Here is a 10592-nt window from a genome sequence, read left to right as displayed (position 1 = left end):
TTCGGGCTGGCGGCGCTCGGAGCCCGCCCGGCCTTCCTGGGCACGGCGCTGCGCCCCGCGGGGCTCCGGCACTGCCTGCGCGGCTGCGGGGGCGCGGGCGCTGCTGGTGGCGGACGGTGAGAGCGGGGACACCGGGGGGACACCGGGGGGACACCGGGGGGACAGCGGGGGACAGCGGGAGGGGAGCGGGGAACTCGGGGAAAAAGGGGGCCGAGAGGACGCGGGGAGGTTTTGGGGCCCGGGATAACGGGGGGACACCCGAGGGGAGGGGGGAGTGGAGGGGGGAAAAGCACCGGGGAAACCGGGGGGACACCGGGGGATAACGGGGCGACCGCGGGGTGCGGAGATGCCGGGGTGTAACGGGGACAGAACGGGGATACCGGGGACACCGGGCCGGGGCATGAGAGGACCGGGAGGGGAGTGGGACCGGGGGAGTAAAGAACGGGGACGAGGGGTGGGTGGGCACGCGGGGCACCGGGAATGGGCCGGTGGCACCGGGGATGGGGTGGTGGCACCGGGGAGTGAGGTGGTGGCACCGGGAATGGGGTGGTGGCACCGGGGGTGGGCCGGTGACACCGGGGATGGGGTGGGTGGCACCGGGGATGGGCCGGTGGCACCGGGGATGAGGTGGTGGCACCGGGGGTGGGCCGGTGCACCGGGGATGAGGTGGTGACACCGGGGATGGGCCGGTGGCACCGGGGATGAGGTGGTGGCACCGGGGGTGGGCCGTGGCACCGGGGGTGAGGTGGTGGCACCGGGGATGGGCTGGTGGCACCGGGGGGGTGAGGTGGTGGCACCGGGGATGGGCCGGTGGCACCGGGGATGGGGCCGGTGGCACCGGGGATGGGGTGGTGGCACCGGGGATGAGGTGGTGGCACCGGGGGTGGGCCGGTGGCACCGGGGGGTGGGCCGGTGGCACCGGGGCTGTCCCCACACGGTGCCGTCCCCCCCAGACCTGTTCGGCTCGGTGGAGCCGCTCCTGCCCAGCCCTGCGGGAGGACGGCGTGGCCGTGTGGGTGCTGGGAGCGGGGGCCGTACCCGGCCGGTGTCGTGGCGCTGCAGGAGCTGCTGGACGCGGCCTCCGAGGAGCTGGAGCCCGAGGACGTTTGGGAGCCCGAGGACATGAACGACACCTGCCTCTACATCTTCACCTCGGGGCACCACCGGTGCGGCCGGGCCCGGGGACCGGGCGTGCTCTGGGTGAGCCGGGGGTGGGGGGGCTCAGCTCTGGTTTCCCCTCCCAGGCCTCCCCAAAGCCGCCCGCGTGTCCCACCTCAAGTCGGTCATGTGCCTGAGCTTCTACGAGCTGGTGGGAGCCTCCAGCAGGGACGTCGTGTACCTGGCGCTGCCCCTCTACCACATGGCCGGGTCCCTGCTGGGCATCGTCGGCTGCCTCGGCATCGGTCAGCGGGGGCCGGGGTCCCGGGGGGGGGTCCGGGGGTGTTTTGGGGGCTGATCCCCCCCGCTGTCCACCCCCGCAGGAGCCACGTGTGTGCTGAAGGAGAAGTTCTCGGCCAGCCAGTTCTGGGAGGATTGCCGCGCCGAGGGCGTCACGGTGTTCCAGTACATCGGGGAGCTCTGCCGCTACCTGGTGAACCAGCCGCAGGTAGGGGGGGCGGGCTGGGCGGGGGCCGGGGGGCTCCCCGGGGCTGGGGAGGGGCTCGGGGGGCTCCCCGGGGGCTGGGGAGGGGGCTCGGGGGGCTCCCCGGGGCTGGGGAGGGGGGCTCGGGGGGCTTCCCGGGGCTGGGCAGGGGGGCCGGGGGGCTTCCCGGGGCTGGGCGGGGGGCCCTGGGGGCTCTCCGGGGCTGGGTGGGGGGGCCGGGGGGCTCCCCGGGGCTGGGGAGGGGCTCGGGGGGCTCCCCTGGAGCTGACGGTGGCCCGGGGCTGGTGGGGGTCTAGGGGGGCTCCCCCGGAACTAGAGAGGGTCCCGGGGGGCTCTCTTGGAGCTGGAGGGGGGCCCGGGGGGCTCCCCTGGAGCTGACGGTGGCCCCTGGGCTAGGGGTGGGGTCCCGGGGGGCTCCCAGTGGCTCGGGGGTTCGTGGGGGGTGGTCCCGGGGGGCTCCACCAGTGCTGATGGTGGTCCCAGGCCGGGGTGGGGTCCCGGGGGCTCTCCCAGTGACCCCGGGCTGGGGAGGGGTGGTCCCGGGGGTCTCCTCCGGTGCTGACGGTGATCCTGGGCTGGAGAAGGGGGACCCGGGGGGCTCCCGGTGACCCTGGGCTGGTGGGGGGTGGTCCCGGTGCTGACGGTAGCCCCGAGCCGGGTGGGGGTCCCGGGGGGGCTCCCGAATGCCCCAGCCCGGGGGTCCCGGTGCTGACGGTAGCCCCCGACCGGGTGGGAGTCCTGGGGGGCTCCCGGTGGTCCCGGGCCGGGTGAGGGTCCCCGGGGGCCTCCCGGATGCCCCGGCCCGGGGGTCCCGGTGCTGACGGCGGCCCCGCAGCGCCCCGGCGAGCGGCCAGCACGGGGCTGAGGCTGGCCGTGGGCAGCGGGCTCCGGCCCGACGTGTGGCGGAGCTTCCAGCGGCGCTTCGGGCCCCTGCGCATCGTGGAGACGTACGGGAATGAGCGAGGGCAACGTGTCCCTGTTCAACTACACCGGCACCCCCGGCGCCCGTGGGCCGCTGCAGCTTCATCTACAAGGTCTGGATACAAAAATACATCCTCAAAATTGAAAAGATATCTGAACACAAAAATACATCCCCGATAAGGAAAATACATTTATTTGTTCGTGTGGTTGTCGTGAGATGCGGCTGGAAATAAAGGAGGCGTCAGGTGAGGGATAAAGGGAAAAAAAATCCTCCTTGATTTACATGAATTAATAATGGATTCGCCTTATCGTTGGGTATTATAATAATTGTTATTATTTAATGTTTTTTAAATCACGTGATTATGAATAAGGATCATTCGTGATGAATTGTTAAGTAATATTTATATTAAGTGATATTTATATGCTATAGAAATATGCACATTATATGTAAGATACAAATATATATCATAGAAATATAATATAATATAATATAATATAATATAATATAATATAATATAATATAATATAATATAATATAATATAATATAATATAATATAATATAATATAATATAATATAATATAATATAATATAATATAATATAATATATATTTATGGAATATTACACGTTATATAATACACGTGTATATTATATAGCATATAAGTATGTATTATATATATGTATTATTTTATATGTCCCTCTCCCCATCCCTGTCCCATCCCTGTCCCTGTCCATCCCTGTCCCCATCCCTGTCCATCCCTGTCCCTGTTCCCATCCCTGTCCCTGTCCCTGTCCCCATCCCTGTCCCTGTCCCTGTCCCCATCCCTGTCCATCCCTGTCCCTGTCCCCATCCCTGTCCCCATCCATGTCCCATCCCTGTCCCCCTGTCCCTGTTCCCATCCCTGTCCCTGTCCCCATCCCTGTCCCCATCCCTGTCCCTGTCCCTGTCCCTGTCCCTGTCCCTGTCCCTGTCCCATCCCTGTCCCTGTCCCATCCCTGTCCCTGTCCCTGTCCCATCCCTGTCCCCATCCCTGTCCCTGTCCCCATCCTGTCCCATCCCTGTCCCTGTCCCTGTCCCTGTCCTGTCCCTGTCCCTGTCCCCATCCCTGTCCCATCCCTGTCCCCATCCCTGTCCCCTGTCCCTGTCCCTGTCCCATCCCTGTCCCTGTCCCTGTCCCTGTCCCTGTCCCTGTCCCTGTCCCATCCCTGTCCCATCCCTGTCCCATCCCTGTCCCTGTCCCATCCCTGTCCCTGTCCCTGTCCCTGTCCCATCCCTGTCCCTGTCCCTGTCCCATCCCTGTCCCTGTCCCTGTCCCATCCTTGTCCCCATCCCTGTCCCTGTCCCATCCCTGTCCCATCCCTGTCCCTGTCCCTGTCCCTGTCCCTGTCCCTGTCCCATCCCTGTCCCATCCCTGTCCCTGTCCCTGTCCCTGTCCCTGTCCCTGTCCCATCCCTGTCCCCATCCCTGTCCCTGTCCCCATCCCTGTCCCTGTCCCCATCCCTGTCCCTGTCCCATCCCTGTCCCTGTCCCCATCCCTGTCCCTGTCCCTGTCCCCAGCTCTTCTCCCCGTTCGAGGTCGTTCGCTTCGATGTCGCGGCCGGAGCTCCGGAGCGGGACGGGAACGGGCGCTGCATCCGCGCCCGCCCGGGTGAGCACCGGGGGGACCGGGGGGGGACCGGGGGGACCGGGGGGAGCACGGGGGGACCGGGGGGCACCGGGGGCACCGGGGGGGACACATTGATTTATTAAACAATATGGATAAAGCTGATCTCTAACTGAAACCTCAGCTCCTCCAAAATCTCTGAATTCCTCAAAGTTTTTGTCTCCCCATCTCCGCAGGGGGGACGGGGCTGCTGTGACTCCCTGGACACCATTCCTGGGCTGTTTTAATTAACTCAAACTTATCTCTAACTAAAACCTCCTCTAAAATCTCTGTATTCCTTAAAATCTCTAAATCTCTTAAATTCTCCAAATCTCTGAATTCCTGAAAGTTTTTGTCTCCCCATCCCGCAGTGGGGACGGGGCTGCTGACACTCCCTGGACACCATTCCTGGCTGTTTTAATTAACTCAAACTTATCTCTAACCTCCTCTAAAATCTCTGAATTCCTTAAAATCTCTAAATCTCTAAATTCTCTAAAATCTCTGAATTCCTGAAAGTTTTTGTCTCCCCATCCCTGCAGTGGGGACGGGCTGCTGATGCTCCCCGGATGCCACTCCTCCTGGGCTGTTTTAATTAACTCCAATAAATTTCTCTCTAAAACCTCAGCTCCTCTAAAATCTCCAAATTCTCTGAAATCCCTAAATCTCTAAAATCTCCAAATCCCTGACAGTTTTTGTCTCCCATCCCCATCCCCGCTGCTGTGACTCCCTGGACTCCTTTCCCTGGGCTGTTTAATTACTCAAGAACGCTAATTAACTTTTAAACCCTCCAAATCCTTGCAAGTTTCTGTCCCGCCGTCCCGCAGGTGAGACGGGGCTGCTGATCGCGCCGGTGACGCGGCGCTCGCCCTTCCTGGGCTACGCGGGCAGCCGGAGCTGTCGGAGCAGAAGCTGCTCCGCGGCGTCTTCAGCGACGGCGACGAATTCTTCAACACCGGCGACCTGGTGGAGCAGGGACGAGGAGCAGTTCGTGCGCTTCCGGGACCGCACCGGGGACACCTTCAGGTGCCCGAGACCCCCGGGATGGGGACACACCCAGAGACCCCCCCGGGACACCCCCAGGGACACCCCCGGGACACCCCCAGAGTGATGGGGACACCCCCAGAGACCCCCCCGGGATGGGGACACACTCAGAGACCCACCTGGGACCCCCCCAGAGTGATGGGGGACACCCCCAGAGACCCCCCCGGGATGGGGACACTCCCAGAGACCCACCTGGGACCCCCCAAGAGTGATGGGGGACACTTCCAGAGACCCCCCCGGGACACCCCCAGAGACCCCCGGGATGGGGACACACTCAGAGACCCCCCCGGGACACCCCCCAGAGTGATGGGAACACCCCCAGAGACCCCTCCCCAGGGTGGGGACACCCCCTGGGACACCCCGGGACACCCCCAGAGACCCCCCCGGGACACCCCCAGAGTGATGGGGGACACACTCAGAGACCCCCCCCGGGACACACCCAGAGACCCCCCGGGGATGGGGACACCCCCAGAGTGATGGGGACACCCCCAGAGACCCCTCCCCAGAGTGGGGACACCCGCTGGGGACACTCCCAGAGGGCCACCCTGGGACTGGGACACCCCCAGAGACCCCCCCAGGATGGGGACACTCCCAGAGACCCCTCCCCAGGGTGGGGACACCCCCTGGGACACCCCCAGAGCCCCCCCTTGGGACAGGGACACCCCCAGAGACCCCTCCCCAGGGTGGGGACACCCCCAGAGGGGGCCCCCTGGGACTGGGACACCCCCAGAGTGATGGGGACACCCCCAGAGCCCCCCTCCCTGCACGGGGACACCCCCAGAGGACCCCCCTGAGATGGGGAGACCCCCAGAGCCCCCTCCCCACACAGCCAGGGGGACTCAGCCCTGTGGAATGTTCTGGGCTTGTCTCAGAAGAGGTCAGGGGGTCCCGGGGGGTCCTGGGGGGTCCCGGGGTGGGCTCGGGAATCCCAGGGGGTCCCGGAGGGTCCTGGGGATGGCTCGGGGGTCGTGGGGGGGTGCTCAAGGGTCCTGGGGGTCCCCGGGGTGGGCTCGGGGGTCCTGGGGGGGGTCCTGGGGGTCCTGGGGGGTCCCGGGGGTGCTCGGGGGTCCCGGGGGGTGCTCAAGGGTCCTGGGGGGTCCCGGGCTGGGCTCGGGGGTCCTGGGGGGTCCTGGGGGGTGCTCAAGGGGTCCTGGGGGGTCCCGGGGGGTCCTGGGGGTGCTCGGGGGTCCCCAATAAACATTTTGGGGGGGGTCTCACCCCCGTCCCGCCCCCTCCCCAGGTGGAAAGGTGAGAACGTGGCCACCACCGAGGTGGCCGAGGCGCTGCTGGCCCACGAGTCGCTGCTGGACGCCACCGTGTACGGTGTCACCGTGCCAGGTAGGGCCGCCCCCGGGGCCGCCCCCGGTGCCACCGTGTCCCCGGCGGTGTCGCCAGTGTCCCCTCGCCCGCAGGACACGAGGGCCGGGCCGGGATGGCCGCGCTGGTTCTGCGGCCCGGGCGCTCCCTGGACGGGCCCGGGCTGTACCGGCACCTGAGCGGCTCCTGCCGCCCTACCGCGCCCGGCCGCGCTTCCTGCGCCTGCGGGTACCGGGACCGGGAACGGGGCGGGGATGGAACGGGAACGGGAATGGGGAACGGGGATGGGAACGGGAACGGGAACGGGAACGGGAACGGGGATGGGAACGGGAACGGGACCGGGACCGGAACGGGAATGGGAATGGGAATTGGGGATGGAACGGGACCGGGACCGGGAACGGGGATGGGATGGGGATGGGATCGGGAACGGGAACGGGGAACGGGAATGGGAATGGGAACAGTTAGCAGGGAACGGGAATGGGAACGGGAATGGGAACGGGGGCTGCCCAGGGGTCCCAGGGCTCCCCAGGGGGTCCCCAGGGGGTCCCGGGGGGTGCTCGGGGTTCCTTGGGGTTCCCGGGGGTGCTCGGGGGTCCCCAGGGGGTCCAGCGGGTGCTCACCAGTCACAGGGGGTCCCGGGGGTGTGCTCAGAGGTCCCCAGGGGTGCTTGGGGGTCCTGGAGGGTGCTGAGGGGTCCCGGGGTATCCCGGGGGATGCTCGGGGGTCCCGGAGGGGTCCCGGGGTATCCCGGGGGATGCTCGGGGGTCCCGGGGAGTCCCGGGGGGTCCCGGGGTATCCCGGGGGATGCTCGGGGGTCCCGGAGGGTGCTCAGGAGTCCCTGGGCTATCCCGGGGGATGCTCGGGGGTCCCGGGGGGTCCCAGCGCGGCCGCTGTCGCCAGGAGCGGCTGGAGATGACCGAGACCTTCAAGCAGCAGAAGGTGCGGCTGGCGCGGGACGGCTGGCGACCCCGCGCTGGTGGCGGAGCCGCTCTTCGTGCTGGACGAGGCCGCCCGAGCCTTCGTCCCGCTGGACCCCGAGCGCTGGCAGCGCCTCCGCGACGGCCGCATCCGCATCTGAGCCCGCCCGGCCCGCAAGCGGCGGCCGCGGGGGGGCGCGTGTCCCTCCCGGGGGTCCCCGTGTCCCTCCCGGGGGTCCCCGTGTCTGTTCTGTCTGTCCCGGGGGTCCCCGTGTCCCTCCCGGGGGTCCCCCGTGTCCATCCCGGGGGTCCCCGTGTCCCTCCCGGGGGTCCTCGTGTCCGTCCTGGGGGTCTCATGTCCATTTTTGGGGTTCCTGTGCCCATTCTGGGATTCCCCGTGTCCGTCCTGGAGGTCCCCGCGTCCCTCCCGCGGTCCCGTGTCCATCCTGGGGGTCTCATGTCCATTTTGGGGGTCCCTATGTCCATTTTTGGGGTCTCCATGTCCATTCCCGCCGGTCCCCGAGTCCATTTTGGGGGTCCCCAGTGTGTCCTGGGGGGTCCCCCCCTGTCCCTTCTGCCATCCCCGAGCGCCCCGTGTTCATCCCGGGGGTCCCAAATCCATCCCTGGGGTCCCCAAATCCACTCCCGAGGGTCCCCAAATCCATCCCAGGGGTCCCCAAATCCACCCTGGGGGTCCCCAAATCCATCCCGGGGGTCCCCAAATCCATCTGGGGGTCCCCAAATCAATCCCAGGGGTCCCCAAATCCATCTTGGGGGTCCCCAAATCCATCCCGGGGGTCCCCAAATCCACCCCGGGGGTCCCCAAATCCATCTCGGGGGTCCCCAAATCCACCCCGGGGGTCCCCAAATCCATCTCGGGGGTCCCCAAATCCACCCTGGGGGTCCCCAAATCCATCCTGGGGGGTCCCCAAATCCATCCCAGGGGGGGTCCCCAAATCCACCCCGGGTGTCCCCAAATCCATCCCGGGGGTCCCCAAATCCATCTCGGGGGTCCCCAAATCCATTTTGGGGTCCCCAAATCCATCTTGGGTGTCCCCAAATCCACCCGGGGGGTCCCCAAATCATCCTGAGGGTCCCCAAATCCATCCCAGGGGTCCCCAATCCACCCCGGGGGTCCCCAATCCACCCGGGGGTCCCAAATCCACCCCGGGGGTCCCCAAATCCACCCCGGGTGTCCCCAAATCCATCCCGGGGGTCCCCAAATCCATCTCGGGGGTCCCCAAATCCACCCCGGGGGTCCCCAAATCCACCCCGGGGGTCCCCAAATCAATCCCAGGGGTCCCCAAATCCACCCCGGGGGTCCCTGTCCCCTCCCCCCTGTCCCCTCCCCCAGCCGCCGGTGCCTTTTTCCCATTTTTTACAGGAATTTTCCCTTTTTTGGGGTCTTTTTTTGGCAAATAAAATTCCTTTTGTAGCAGAGCCTGTCCCCAAATCGGGGACAGGGACACCAAAGGTGGCGTCCCCACGTCCTGGAGATTTTTTTGGGGGTCCCCACCTGGAGATTTGGGGTCCCCCCGCCCCAATTTGCCCCCCCCCCCCCCCCCAGCCAAGGATTCCTCTCTTAATTAAATAATTACAATAAAAATGAATTTTCATTCCTTTTATTTGGAAGCCTTTCTCCAAAAATGGGGGGATCCTGATCCTCACCCCCTCCCCCACCCCGAGCTCAAACCCGATGGAAAAGAGGAAAAAAAAACGGGGAAAATCCTGAAATTTGTGCAAAAAACCCCATTTCCACCCTGGGACGGAAATCGGGGTCCAAACTCTGGGAAATTTGGGCTGAAATCGTCCAAATTTGGAAAAACCCGACAGGTCTGGGGCCAAAATCCCCAAAAATCGAGCCTGGAAGGGGGAATGGGAATGGGGATGCTGCAGGTGGGGCTGGAAACCCAAAAATGGGGATAAAAATTCAATTTTTTGGGGCTGAATCCAGGACCAGGGAATTCTGAAATTCTGCAAATTTGGGGTCAGAATTCCAAAGGCAGAATTTGGGGTAAAAATGGCCGGAATTGGGACCAAACCCTCACAATTCTGGAAGGAATTCGGGCCTAAAATGTTGATTTTTAAATTTTTTTTTTTTTTCCTGACATCCAAACCGAGCTGAAATCTTGGAAATTTTACTGAAATCCCCAAATTTGGCCAGGAAATAAAAAATCTTGGGTGTGAAATCCTGAAAAGGGAGAGGAACGCAACGGTTTGGGCTGAAATCCTGGGATTTTGGGGCTGAAATCCTGAATTTTTGGGGTTAAAATCCTGGAATTTCGGGGCTAAAAAAATAGAAATTTTAGCATGAGCAGAACCAATGTTTTGGGTTGAAATCCTGGATTTTTTTTCTTTTCTGAAATCCTGGAATTTTGGGCAGAAATCCTGGAATTTTTTTTTTTTTTTTTCCTGAAATCTTGAATTTTTGGGGCTAAAAGAATGGAATTTTTTTTTTTTTTTTTTGCTAAAATGCTGGAATTTCGAGCTAAAATAATTGAATTTTGGGCTAAAATCCTGGAATTTTGGGCTGAAACGCTGGAATTTTATTTTTCTGAAATTCTGGAATTTTTGGGACTGAAACCTTGGATTTTTGGGCTGAAATCTTGGAATTTTTGGGGCTAAAATCCTGGATTTTGGGGGCTGAAATGCTGGAATTTTGAGTTGAAATATTGGTGTTTTTTTTTTTTTTTTTTTAAATGCTGAAATTTTTTGTGGCTGAAATCTTGGATTTTTGGGGCTGAAATCCTGGAAATTTTTTTGCTAAAATGCTGGAATTTCGGGCTAAAATCCTGGAATTTTGGGCTAAAATCCTGGGTTTATTTTTTCTGAAATCCTGGAATTTTTGGGGCTAAAATCATGGAATTTATTTTTTTTTTTTTTTTTTTTTGCTAAAATGCTGGAATTTTGGGCTGAAACCCTGGAATTTTTTTCCTGAAATCCTGTAATTTTGGGGGCTAAAACAATGGATTTTTTTTTGCTAAAATCCTGGAATTTTGGGCTGAAATGCTGGAATTGTTGGGGCTGAAACAATGGAATTTTTTTTGCTGAAATGCTGGGATTTCGGGCTAAAATAATGGAATTTTCTTTTTTTTTTTTTTTTGCTAAAATGCTGGAATTTTGGTCTAAAATCCTGGAATTTTGGGCTGA

The 10592-nt window shown here is 61.9% G+C and overlaps 1 protein-coding gene across 1 annotated transcript; it reads left to right on the top strand.

Annotated features, from left to right (window-relative positions):
* On the top strand, positions 1–8382 carry SLC27A3 (solute carrier family 27 member 3; the record flags this gene model as incomplete). The annotated part of the gene is given in 20 exon segments (XM_059870938.1): positions 1–87; positions 89–116; positions 954–988; positions 990–1028; positions 1030–1171; positions 1245–1403; positions 1482–1606; positions 2439–2453; positions 2456–2554; positions 2556–2609; positions 2611–2637; positions 4083–4173; positions 4992–5054; positions 5057–5139; positions 5141–5190; positions 6449–6546; positions 6621–6698; positions 6701–6753; positions 7426–7488; positions 7490–8382. Coding segments are annotated over 20 exon segments (1503 nt in total), but the record flags the coding sequence as incomplete, so codon positions are not given.
* Between the last annotated feature and the right edge of the window lie 2210 nt (positions 8383–10592).

The sequence above is a fragment of the Haemorhous mexicanus genome, chromosome 31 (genome assembly GCF_027477595.1).
Source record: "Haemorhous mexicanus isolate bHaeMex1 chromosome 31, bHaeMex1.pri, whole genome shotgun sequence".
NCBI lineage: Eukaryota > Metazoa > Chordata > Aves > Passeriformes > Fringillidae > Haemorhous > Haemorhous mexicanus.
Note: the sequence above shows the minus strand (reverse complement) of the source record. Positions and strands in the feature narration are given on the sequence as shown.